Source organism: Psammomys obesus, unplaced genomic scaffold, assembly GCF_907164565.1.
Source record: "Psammomys obesus unplaced genomic scaffold, mPsaObe1.curated_primary_1811, whole genome shotgun sequence".
Classification (NCBI taxonomy): domain Eukaryota; kingdom Metazoa; phylum Chordata; class Mammalia; order Rodentia; family Muridae; genus Psammomys; species Psammomys obesus.
In genome coordinates this window covers 2,344,326-2,357,521 of record NW_026587556.1, presented here as the reverse complement: position 1 = coordinate 2,357,521, position 13,196 = coordinate 2,344,326, and the positions used below count along the sequence as shown (strand labels likewise).

The window sequence follows — 13,196 nt, the reverse complement described above, 5'->3', positions numbered from 1 at the left end:
CTCATATTAAGTACAAGTTGCCTTACTTCCCTTGGAAGGGAAGTAAGATGCTCCTGGGTTGTGTAAGTAAGTAGGCTGAGCAAGTCATGAGAAATAGGGTATTAAGCAGCATTCCTCCATGGCCTCTGCATCAGCTCCTGCCTCCAAGGTTTCCGCTTGAGTATCTATCTGCCTTGACTTTCTTCTGTGATGGAGTGTGACCTCAGAGTTGTAAGATGAAATAAGTTGTAAAGCTGAAAAGGGGCAAGATTTAAATGACTCCATATGAGGGCTGAACTGGCCCAGCCTTCCTGTTGAAGCCCAGGTTTCTTGCTTGGAAAATTCTGTTTAGAGCACCCGATACAAAGTTGTATGGCTTAGTTGGTAAACTGAGAATGCCTGGCCATGGCTACCCGTTTCTCTTAAAGAGCCAGTGTGACTCGATTGCCCTTTGAGATCTCGATCTCCCTTTCCTCGGTTTTATTCTGCGTATCTCCTCCCATGTTTCTTCTGCTGTTTCTGGGCAGCTTTCTGCTTTTTCACTCCTGTGTATTGCACAGTGCCTGTCACATACCATAGACAGCATGGCCGAGTTGACATACTGCAGAACCATGCTGTCAGCTCTGAGTCAGAGGTTATTGAGCATTTGAACTTTGGGTGGTACAGGAAAAGTGAATACTCAAATATTGTTTAAGGTAACATTTCTCTGGAGTTTTGTGCATTGTAGTCAACAAATTTAGGGTATAAAAAATTTTAACTTAAATCTCACCTGTTATCTTCATTGATCTTATCCTGAAGTAAATGTTTGCTATGTTTCTCTACAGCCTTCTGTTAATATTCTTAGTGATAATTCTGCTATTAAGGTATACCTCTATCTAGGTATGTGTGTTGGAAAGGAATAGTCAGGGGTTATTATACTCAGATGGTAGGGTGCTTGCCCAGCATTTACAAATTTATGAGTTCAACCCCCAGCAAGGCCAAAATAGAATGATGGCACTTGCTTGTAATCCCAGAGTCTTGGACTAGGAGGCAGGAGGTTTAAAATTTATGGTGAAGCCAGCCTGAATGACAATAATGAAAAGCACTTGGAGAACAACCCAAGCCTAACATCTGGCAGTTCGCAGTACTTTCCACCAGTGTTCACAAGACTTGCTATAAAATATGCTCATCTTCAGAAGCAAATGTGAGAGTTACAGCGATGGGTGTTCTTGAAATGGATACATTTTCACCTTTGTTCTATTTATGATAGCCTAGGTGAGTTAGTTCCATCATAGACAAATTGACCTCTATTATCACCACGAATACCTGGGCTCTCCCCTAGGATTAGAGGCTGTACTAGTTAGAAATGCAATTACAAGCCTTGGCTCAGATCTCTTAAATCACTCTCTAGAACTGAAAATGGTAACTTTAGGGTGGTGTTAGGATTTGAGCCCATAGCCTTGTGTAGGCCAGGCAGGTCCTCCAATACAGAGCTACTTTCTGACATTTTTCTTTTCTGTGTTTAATGACAGGGTCTCTTGTATAGTCTAGACTGGCCTTTGTCATTCATCTTGGGAATCCCATGTGCTGTGATTGCAGCTGTATATAGTGACTGGCTGGCTGGCCCCTTAAAAAAAAAAAAAAGAAAGAAAGAAAAAAAAGTGGTCCCAGAGTGTTGTGGCTACCTGAAGATTAGTTCTGACTTTTTTCCCCCCCAGATCCTTGTTCTATATCCTGAGCTTATAAAACCTAGCCAATCAAGATACATAGTTAGGTATGTACATGTAACCACCTTGAATTGTATTCTGCCAAAACGTTGTTTTGATCAGCTAAGAGAGCTAAAATAAGAGGTCAGCATGTTACTCTTTGCTCAGTGAGGTGAGATGCTCTTCCCTAAGTGAGCAAAGTGATGCTCAGACAGTGATTCTAAATGAAGTCTTTGACTATCTTTCAAATGACTAACTCAGCCTATGCCAGCAATGTAGTTTGTTTTATTGAGACATTTGGCCTGGGCAATTTATCTCCGTTTTCTGAGGGCCGAGTAGGATATGAACAAGACTCCAACGATGATCATGGTTGCAGAAAGTACTACCACCCACAGAGCAGGAGAATCCATGGAGGTGCCTGTGGAGTGGAAAGGTAGGTTAGTGTATGCTGACACAGACAATTCTTGATTTTGACAGAGGTAATCTTCTGAAGGAATGGGGATTTCTTTTGGGGGGAAAACTTACATTGAACAGTATGGAACAGGGCAAAAGAGCAACATTTCAGAAGAGGAGGAAGAGTAGTGTCTTGCTATGTAGCACAGGCTGTCCTTGATCTAGCAATAATTCTCCTGCCTTAGCGTTTCAAGTGCTGAGATTACAAGCATGCAAGACTGTGGCTCGGTAGGAAGTAGCTAGCAATTTGATATCCTTCCACTCACCTGGGTATCTATGAAGCAGGTCTGCAGGGTCCTCGGTGGTTTGGAGAAGAATCAGGGGGCCCTTGCTAGATATGCTGGCAGTTCTGTTCTCAAAATAAAGCTCGGATTTTCTCTTTCCTGGTGGAGAGATGAGAGCTTGTAATATATTAAAAATTTTCCATTGTACATACAAGCCAAGGGTGAAGGTGGTAAGGTACAAAGCCAAGTGCCTTGATGCACATGTCTTCATTCCGTACCTTGTAAAAACCTGCTTGTGTGTTAATACAAACCCAAACAAGTCTAAGATTTTCTATTTAAATCCTACAGTACTGTTATTTCATCAAGATTTGGACATAGATAATCACATTCGATAACCGCCTTTTCCCCAACAACTACTATCATCTCCTAGCAAAGAGAACACCCATGGTAGTGTTCAGTTACTTTTATATTCCCAAGATTATTTGTTCAAACAGGAAGCGAGGACACAGCTGTTGTAATCCTACATATTTCAGTCAAATGAGCTGGAAAAATTCATAATCTATTGTCATTACAAGTGGGAATAATGGGCATAAGCAGAATAGTTTTGTCTTTGTTTCTTACACCATGTCGTCACTGTACTATTAGGAAGTTGATTTCTGTCTTATATAAAACTTGAAGGATTCAAGAATCATGAATCATGGTCCAGAGACCAGTCAAGTGGGAGTGGATCAGGTAGAAGTATCTACATATAAGGAGGTCTGGGTCTGGCCAACTTCAGCTCATACTGTGTATCTATGGTTCTTCCACCTGTGTTCCTTCAGGGCACATTGAATACCTGCCTCCAAGGTAGGTCCAGACATCTGCTTTTGATAACAGACCAAATGTAAAGGGGAAAAGCTGACATGTGGCTGGCTGAAGAACTAAGTCAGGAAAGTGCTCACTGTGCAAGCAAGTAGACCCAAGTCTGACCCCAGAGCACATGGTTTAAAAGTCTGGATCTGATGCTGTATGCTTGTATAAACTCAGCCAGATGTTGGGCCATGGTTGGCTTCTGGCTGAAAAATCAAATTTCATGTAACTTGAATTATGGTTTGTTTTTGAAAATCCGAGATCCTGGCAATGTAGTCAGCCCTGGAAGCTTTACTGATAAGATGAACAGCTTAAGTTTACTGGCCGAGGCTGACATGGCAGGACTTGAGGATTTACATCGGTCTGTGATGTAGACAGCTTCGGTACTCACTTCTGGAAGCAGGGCATATGGCTGTACAGGAAGGTGTCCCAGCAGGCTGGCAGACCAGTGCACTGCAGTGCAGATAGACCTGGAGGTTCACAAGTACATGCCCTGTTGTAAACCTCTTTCATAGCAGACACCTTCCAACCTCATGCCTCATCTCTCCAAGTTGAGAAAGTGTTAAAACCATCTTGATGGGGCTAAGTTAATGTCACAATGGCCCAGAAGAGCCAGAGTCTAAGTGACAGATGCCACTTATGTTCTTGGAGCTTGAAGCTGCCCTCAACACCAGGAGCCAGTGTCAAAGGTCAAAAAGCCAGCTTAGAGAGGTGGCAGAGGGTTAAACAGTCCTGTGCTCTGGGGGGTTTAAAAACTTTTCAAGGGCACAGAAGGAGATGCCATACCTGTCCACCAAAAACCTGCCCCTCCCTTCCAGCATTCGTGAAGCTGAAGGTGGAGATGCTGAAGCGTTGATGATGAGAAGGAAAGGGATCTGGAGCTTTCTGGACAGGGATCCTTTTCGTCTGATAGTTGTCTCCAGCATATGGGCATCTAAGTCAAGACACACAGTTGTTGGGATGGGCTTATTTGGGGGACCCACTCATACAGGTACATGGTGGATCCACTTACCCCTTCACCAGGATTGGCCACTGCAGTTGATGAAAAGGGTTAGGGCTAGGTGTGGCCCAACATTGATCTAGCAACAGCCCCAAGGAGGGGTCTGTTCTGTGAAGGATGGAGACCTCCACATAAATAGGATCCTGGAGTAATTTCATCAGTGGGTAGTCATCTGCACCATAGTAAGAGCCATAGTTTCTATCTGCACAAAGAAAACAAGACTTGAAGTAAGGCTAGGAAATAACTTAGTAGGTAAAGTACCTGTTTGTATAAGTATGAGGACCTGCAATTAGCCTCCAGAACTTATGTAAAAAGACCACGTTTGATGCTCTGTGGTTGTAATTCTAGAGCTGGTAAAGCAGAGACAAACTCCAGACCCATGAGAGATTCTGCCTCAGAAAACAAGGTTGATGGCACACAAGGAGCTGTTCTGAAGTTGATCTCTAACCTCTACACACACACAGTGATAAACCAGTATAATCAGAAATAGGAAGCTGAATGGTCCTAGTATACCTCATCTCCTAAATGCCTATAAGAGTGACATGTTACCGAGTTAGGGTACTGACAGACTTAGACTTAAGGCAGGATTCACCAACTAAGAAAAGCTTACCCTTGGCAATCTGAAGTTCCAGAGAGAGAGACCCAGGTTGGGGCTTAGGAAGGGGTGGTGGCAGAGTCAGCACTTGCAAGTTAATTGGGGATGTGTTGCTGAGAACAGAGTAAGTGCAGCTGACTCGGAGCCTGCAGGAAAACAAGATTTTAGTAGCCTGTGCGTGCTGGCCACACCTGCCGATTTTAACTTCTTAGGATCAAGTGACAGGTGTTTGTTTTGTTTTTTTTTTCAAGTTCATAAATAAAACAGAGGTGATTTCTGCCCGTAGAGTTAGTTATTTTCTGTTGTCACCATGGTAATAGGTACAGTATGAGTTGGTGAGAAAAACTAAGAAACAAGTGTGTTGGATGAGATGGCAGACTAGTGCAAAACAAGTGAAGCTCTTACAGGTGAGGGGCTATGAAGAATGAAAATAGCTGCCAAGAAGCCCAGGTGAGAGGCTCCATGTGAGGAAGAGTCTAGGATTGGAGGGACTGAGAGCATCATGCCTTGAGAAGGGAAGGCAACATTTCAGGTAACGACTGTACTTTTTGCTTTAACAAGTGAAGCTCAAGAGTGAGACCTGGCAAAACCAGGTCTGGAGGGAATTCCTTTGGCCACAGCTTAGATGAAGTACAAGGAAGAAGTCTCACATGACTATGTGGCTGGGAGTAGCGGCCCAGGTAAACGTAAGCAGTGGCAACCAAGGGAGCAGGTAGGTTGGCCAGCTGTTGAGAAGTGTTCTCCCGTGAGCTCAGTTTACACCAGGATTCTTGCCTTACGAGGAAAAGACCTTTGGGTCTCTCAGGCCAAAATTGACTCTACCTGAAGATGCTGTCTCGAGTAATAGAGCCTCTTTGGGATGCTCTCACATCCCGAATGGCCACTAGCTCATTTTCATATACAGCCTCGTCTCCAGTGATCTGTACAGTGGGTGAAAAGATGACAGCTTACTGTACAGTAGGTGAAAAGATGACAGCTTACTTCAGTCTGTTGGCTGAATACTGCTTTCAGGTTGCCTAGACCAAGTACTTAGTCTTATCCTCTTCTGTATTCTAGTTTTTGATCACTACAGAGAGGCAGGAGGTTCTGGCTGTGAATAACTTGGGGCAAGTTCAGCTTATGTTCGATGCAGAACCAAGGGATAATGAGATGATTCAAACACCGAGATCAGGCAAATGGACCACCCCAATCCAAGTCAGCATCCTCCCCATGATTACCCCACATCCCGGAAGCATGAGGAACCTGCTCCTTATATTTTCTCTCTACAGAATGGTAAATGGAAAGCTGGATCACAGCAGAGTCGTTTGCTGAATGCCCACAGAAGCATCCAAAGTCTAAGTGCCTTTTGCCATAGACTGGTCCAGGCACCAGCCAGTGGTGAGGACTGTTCTTCATGGCTGTTATATCTCCACTTCTCCTCTCCCAATCAGCAAGGCACTGTTTCCACCCCAGTACCCCAAGGCGCTCTTCTCACCTGACGTCTGGTCCCACAGGAAGTAACTGGAAATTGGAACAGGACAAAGGTGGGTGTTGTCATCACAGGGTCACACTCACTGTCATTCCTGAAGACCAAGTGTAGTGAACCCGAGCGCAGGGGCGGCGAGGTCACATTCCTGGACACAGCAATGGAGAAGCGGCCCTCTCTGGTGCAATGGAAGGTCACTAGGATACCAGAGATGGGTGGCAGTTGGACTTTAATGACTCAGCTGCTTCAGATGTCCACCCAGCGAGGCTGGAATTCCCAGTGATGACCTGGCAGCAGGCCAGGTCCAACCACCTGCTTCAGTCTTGCCACCCTCAGAGAGGCAAGGCTGTACCTTGGCTACAGCTGCTTGTGTAGGGCAGGTGTGGAAGCACCTCCATTGTGTAACTGCTTAGAACTAGGCTCTCAGTGTTCAGTGTGCTAGGAAACTTTTGAGCATAATATGAGGCCTGTGAAAAACAACCATTTGGGGATGATTCTCTTGAAACACTCAGCCTATCAGTTGCCCAAGTGGCTCTCCCTTGGGAAAACAAGTTTATCAGTTAGTAATACCTGCCGTATAAGGCTTAATTTCCTAATGTCCCTTCAGGTTTCCTTGATGTGTGGCTTCTAGGAGATTAGATGATGAAAAACTATAGAAAGTTCTAGTTCTAAGCAGCATTGCCCATCCACTAGCAACTGGTTGCTTTGTATTTGCTGTCTGAATAAAGCTCTCCCTGCTCTCGTGTTATCAGAAGCCCACTCAGCCCCTTTTCTCAACTGATTTCAGGCATGAAAGCATGCACCTGTGTTTCCATAGTAACACAAGCCTGTCTCTTCCTCTTCAGAGCTGTAGCAGCAGCCCAGCTCTTCACAGTCTTGTGGAGACGTTGGCGAGGGAGCACAGGACAGTCTTTCCTTTACTGGCACAGCACTGCACACTTCAGTACTTGGAGCATCTGAGGCTGGATATTAAGAAGGGAAGAGGAGCTCAAGCTAGGCAGCAGGATGGTCCTTCAATGAACCATCAGTGATGCAAAGCCTGGGCTTTGAACTTCAGAACACCCAGAGAGCCTCAATAGGCCCATTGACTCTGCTCACTGTAGTTTAAATCCCAAAGGAAGATCAATGTTAAACACCTTGTCAGTCTCCCCAAAATGGATCTCCTTTGAGAACATTCTCCCAGCACGTGTAGGAGCAGCAAGGCTCTACACATGCCTCCCAACGACCACCTTTCTGGCTCTTTAGACTGATCAAGCTTTGCCACAGGTGTGAGATACCACGGGAGCTTTTCAAATCACAGGTAGTTTTGAGTATAGCCTGTGACTCATTTGGTCTGCTGTTTTGGGTAACCAGATAGTGGAAAGAGAGAATTTGAGTTTGAATCTGTTCTAATCATGGTAATAGATTCTCAGACCACCAGGGAAAGTTCCTAGTTAAGTGATCAACTGATCCCATATGGAGGTGGGAGTCTGCAGGCTGAGATGGCTCCTTCGGCTACTTCCCAATGCTAGCTTGAGTTCTCTGCCTCTTTCAAAAGGTGAGGGGTCTCCTGGTTCTAGCTAAGTTAATTCTCAGTTGAATTCAAACTTGGTAACTAGCAGGTGAAGCTTCATGGTGAGATCAGAGTCAGGGAAGTTAGGTGCCAAGCCTGAGGCATGCCCAGCCAACAGCTCGAGTCTCTCCCTACGGTTAATTTTCCTAAGGGCTGACATGGAAGGAAGAGCTGGAAAAAGTCCTTCTTAGGGAGAAGTTGTTGCTACTACCAATGTAGGCAGCAGTGGACCAAAAGCACCTTCCAGGAGAGACCCTCCCCAAGCCTGAATGATTTCTATGCTTACCTCGAAGATCCAAAGGGCACTTAAGCAGTCTCGTCCCTGCCATATCTTCAGCTACATTCGCCTCTTGAAGTCCAACTGTCATAACGTAGTGGGAGCCCTGAAGAGCCGAGCAACAGCAATCAGCCTGGCTATGGTAAGAGGGATTCTTACTGTACCTACAGCTGGGGTCTGCTCACCTCCAGAGTGACATAGCAGCTACTGTAGTTCACTTCCAATGCCAGAAAGCCACCAGGACTGTCCATCACCCACGTACCACAGTCGGAATCATTCTTCAGCCTGTGCGGCAGCCCTTGGCTATCTAGGGACGGTAGAACATGAGCAACACAGTGGTTAATCACCCATCAGTGGACGTCTAGCCCCACCGTTTGACCCTCAAGGATCTTCCATCATTCAGAAAAATACAAGGCAATTCGGGTTTGGAAGTGTCAGAGTTTTAACCGTCCATTCTGTAGACAGGTACCGAGGAGTTTTTAGAAGGAGGAAAAGTGTCAAGGCAGGAAGTTTAAGGGTAGGTTCCTGGCTGAGTCTGCCTTACCCCAAGCTGTTAGCACAGGACTCCTGGCCTCCAGGCTGAGGTTCACAGTGAACTGGAAGCCCTGTAGCCCACAGTGCAACACACCAGGCATCTCTGCCACATGCTGGCCACTCAAAGGAGGACAGAATAGGAAACACAGTAAGATGCCTGGCAGAAGCCCCAGAGTGCTCTTCAGAGACTGCCTCGCCATCCTTTCTCCTTCACTGGCCCACATCCACTGAGAAAGAGAGCTCTTTGTATATATACGAGGAAGGCTTGGTTTGGGGCAAATAGTTTTACAGCCTGCAGGTGGAAGGATTTTGCAAAGGGTGATTTCTTCTGGGGGCACAGTCTATTGATGCGTCCATTGCATATATTAATCCCCTGGTCTCCAGAGCTGGGTTGACATGTTCCTTTTGGCCAAAAGCAGGCTTCATAGGTTAGCTACTTGTAACACTAGTTCTATCAGCTTGTCTTTAGAAAGAGAGTGTCTGCCTTTTAGAGCTTTACATATTCAAGTAAGGATCCTAGCTGCAACGGCCCAATGAATGGTGAAGGATGAGCGACAGGAACCGGGGCCAGGGTAGGTTACTACCTCTCCTAATTTGGGGTTTTCTATCTGGAAAAAAAATGAGAATGAGAGTCCTGGCAGTACTGTTCTTAAGGATGCCGTGAGAGGTTTCAGTTAAACACGCAGTACCATGCTTGGCCAAGGAGGAAGACCTTAGGTAGTATCCTTGGGTTGAGATTAGCTTCATTAAGAACCTTTCTTCCTTTCTCCTCTGGTAATAAGCTTTCATGGGAAGTCACTTTACTCTTGGCTCCAAATCTCAAAATCACTTAAACCTGATTCCTGAGTCAAGCTGGTTCAGAATTTTGCCCTGCTACTCAGAATCCCACCAAGGGTCTATAATCTTCAATCCCAGCACTCCAGACATGGAAGAAGGGGAACAAGAAATTCGAGGTCATATTTGGCTACATATCAAATTGGAGTCTTATTTGGTCTATATTAGACCCCATCTAAAAAAAAATATCCTCAAACTATGGAGAGACAATTAGAGGATTACATGAGCCAGTTAGTAACTAGGGAATATGAACAAGAATCCATCTGCTTTCCTAGTGTGAGAGTGACTTTTCTGAGGGAAGAGGGAAGCAACTCTTTTCAACAAGCCAGAATGAAGGGCCACCCAGAGACACCTGGAATTGATGACTCCAATCAGCAGGCTCCTCTTTCATTCCCCTCTCTCTGAACAGGTTCCCAGGATGTGCTGTTAGGAGCTGTTAGGTGCAGCCCTTTTGCCACTCTGGCTTTGTCTCTGCTATCTGCTTGCCCTCATTCTCTCTGTGATGGCCTCCAGGGGTGCAAGTCCACCTTTCTCTGTCTTGAGGCCAGGAGGTCAGCTAGGTAGCCTGACTTTTAGAGGAATGGTTGTATATATTAATCTCAATCTCTGTCTCTCTATAGAAAAAGAGAGTAAGAAAGAGAAGAGTAAATTAAGTTAATAAAGAAAGTGGGAGCTTAAACTCAAACTTTGTGGCAAGCATTTAATGTAGGGTGGTTTGAACCTTCCTTCTGTCCTTTGTGCTTATCTACCCAAATGGGTGGATATGCTGAATTTGCATGTAACACAGTAAGTGTGAACATTATCAACCAGTGGACTGTCTCCCAGCATCTCTTCTATTGTCATAAAAGTAGGCAATTATCACGGCCTCTAACTGTGACATTTAAAACACTAACAGGAAGTGAAAGACCCTTAACTCTAGAGAGTTCAAGCGATTTACATTATGCCCTCTGCAGACATGGCGGGCATTTCCTAGCTACTATTATTTTTGAAAGCCTGTGGTGAATTCCTCCTCCACGCTTCTGTGCAAGACCAAGAGAATGGAAGTGATAAGGTTAATGGCCAGATGATTGGCAGCTGGGTAGACCTTTGATTTTTCAGGTGTGACTCCAACATGGCTAAGCTATTCATGTGGCTGTGGGTGATTTTACACATATTCCCCAAAGAATCAGGGACTCTCTTTGTATTCATTACCATTTTTTTCCCTCAAAATCAAACAGATCTTTCTTTATCCGTGCTGTTGTGGTTTGAAAACGACAGTCCATTTCACTGAGTACACAGGCTATTTAATGTTGGGGGACAATATAAAGATATGATATTTAATGTCAGATGTCAAGGTAGGGGGTGTGTGTGTGCGCGCACACGTGTGTATGTTTTAGAGAAGGAGACAGTCCCCCCCCTCATGGTAGCTTTTAAGGCTGAACTAATAAGTGCCTCTCTTTGGCGATTCAGAATAGTTTATTGGCATGAAAAAGAGGACACTAGGAAGGAGCATGGGCTCAAGGTGTCTACAGGGTTACAGAGAAATACCCAGGAGAGGTTGCTTCTGTCTCTTCCAGTTTCTACTGGCTACCAGCAGCCTTTGACTGTCCTTGTAGACATGGTACTCTCATCTCTTGTTTCACAAGCCATGTTCCCTGCTTGTCTTCATACTGTCTTATTTCTGTGTCTGTCTCTAGGTCCATATGGCCTTTTAAAAATGTAGACATTGGTCATACTGTTTGACTATGTATAAAGACCCTATTTACAAATAAAGAAGGCCATGTTCTGAGGCACTGGGCTCTAGGATTCAACCTGTTTTCATGGAAGGTGGAGCTATGGTACAAACTACAACATCTTGAGGACTTATAAACACATGTCAGTCAAGCTAATCTTTTAGACTAGATGTTAGAAAAAAAGAAAGTGCCATTTTCTTCGTTAAAATCCCCATCCTTGCCTTGACTGCACTAAAGGGAGTATAATTTCTTTGTTTTTTTGAGGGAGAGGATCAGTTTTGCATCCAAAGGCTGCTAGTGGTTAGTGATTTAGGACAGTTCAAAGATAGGGGACTTGGGGGAAAAGGTGGCTATTGCCTGTGCTTACACCACTGTATTCTTTCCAGCTGCTCTGACCTAGCTAGAGTTAACTAGCTGTCTCAGGGCCTCTGACATGCCATATGTCTCATACTGATCCATGTTGTTCTCAAGATGTGCTTGTTTTAACCATGCTGTGGTCTTGCTAGTGTGGGCACATACTTGCTGGCAATCTTCATTTGGCCAGTTTTTCTCCTTCCCTTGAGACACAGGTTCAAAAGGGCCCATCCCTGAGATTAAAGCAGCCAGGGCCACCTGGGGGCTTGTTAGAAATGCAAAGTCTGGCCCTTGTGTCGTCGGTGACTCAAAAAGAAGCTGGGGTGGGGTTGGGGCTTCCAGGTGATCTGGATCCCACTCCACCTGGAGGAAATGATGCAGATGACAAGGGAGGGTGGAAGCCTCTCTGTAGAACTCATCTTGGATGACCCATCCCCATCCTCCACCACATACCCTGGAGGTGGCTCCTGCTGGGGTCAGCTTTGAGACTGTGTTTGAGGGTGGATGTAATTCCCCTTTGATTTGCTCTTCACTAACCTCAGGTACTAAGACAGTGTTGATTAAATAAGTAAACTACTCCCCCTTCCCCAATTTTTGACTTTTAATCACTTAGAAGATTTCATAAACAAAACAACCCAACAATGAAACAGCATTCTGGGGCTGGGAATGTAGCTCAGTTGATAGGTGGCTCATCTTCCATGTGTGAGGCCCTTTGTTCAATCTCCAGTATTGTATATACTGGGTCTGGGGGTACATACTTATCCTTCTTCCATACTGGGAGGCAGGGGGACCAAAAGTTACAGTTCACCTCAGGCTACATAGAGAGTTGGAGGTCTGGCTAGGCTATATCAAAATCAAAACCTACAGAACACACAAACAAAATCACCTTGACCGTGTGTTTGTGATCTTCACACTCAAGAAGGACAACCTGTTCCATCCTGGCATGAATGCCTTGAGCACATGTGAATCCACACTAGGTCTTGATCATGTCACTTCCTATTTGAGACTATCTCTTCAGAGCTTTTGGTCTCTCTGCAGGAGCCTAATAAAGCTGGCTCAGGGCACACGGCCTGTGGAGCCTGGATTCTGCTGCTATCCTAACACAAACCATTCTATGACCTGAGTCCACGGCAGCCTTATTTTGTGTATTGCACCATGAATGCACCAAAAGCCGAGGCCATTCTGGCTATCCGAGCTCCACATACTCTTATCTTTTTTTTCCCTTTCATACTATATAGATATTTCTTATAGAAATGAGAATAAGAAAAAAAAATACCTTAGCCACATTTTAATTTTTTTCTGAATTTCTTCATTCATCATGTTATCAACTAATATTTGATTAAACCTTTATAAACACAGAAATGTTTATCATTACTGTTTCTATCAGGAGTTGACTTATTCTTGCATTTTCCATGCTCTCTGTAATGACCTATCTATCTGCCAGTCCTTCACTTTGTTTTGGTTCTTCTTTTTTTTTTTTTTTCCTCCTTAACATATGCTCTGGAACAATATTTCAGTAGGATCTTTGGGCCCCCAACTTTTTAGAAGCCCTAGTTTTACAGGGCCACCCAAATGACCCAATGTTGACAAAATGTAGAGTGCCTACAAATTCTAAAGAAGCCTGCCTGCAGTTAGTTTTTAGAATGGCATCTGTGGCTGGGGGAATTCCAGTTCAACTAGCCT

The 13,196-nt window shown here is 44.7% G+C and overlaps 1 protein-coding gene across 1 annotated transcript; it reads right to left on the bottom strand.

Annotated features, from left to right (window-relative positions):
* Positions 1-1,975: 1,975 nt before the first annotated feature.
* On the bottom strand, positions 1,976-8,813 carry Zp4 (zona pellucida glycoprotein 4). The gene is made up of 12 exons (XM_055603986.1): positions 8,624-8,813; positions 8,265-8,386; positions 8,089-8,185; positions 7,054-7,212; positions 6,260-6,447; positions 5,608-5,705; positions 4,801-4,931; positions 4,203-4,392; positions 3,977-4,124; positions 3,582-3,660; positions 2,384-2,500; positions 1,976-2,082 (listed from the first exon to the last, which is right to left on the bottom strand). Exons 1-12 carry the CDS (start codon positions 8,811-8,813, stop codon positions 1,976-1,978), a joined length of 1,626 nt encoding a protein of 541 aa, XP_055459961.1.
* Between the last annotated feature and the right edge of the window lie 4,383 nt (positions 8,814-13,196).

Coding starts and splice junctions, on each gene's coding strand:
- Zp4 (XM_055603986.1), bottom strand. CDS start 8,813: ATGGCGAGGCAGTCTCTGAAGAGCACTCTGGGGCTTCTGCCAGGCATC. Junction 7,213..8,088: donor GTGCCCTTTGGATCTTCGAG/GTAAGCATAGAA, acceptor CTTAATATCCAG/CCTCAGATGCTCCAAGTACT. Junction 6,448..7,053: donor GTGTTACTATGGAAACACAG/GTGCATGCTTTC, acceptor CTGGTATCCTAG/TGACCTTCCATTGCACCAGA.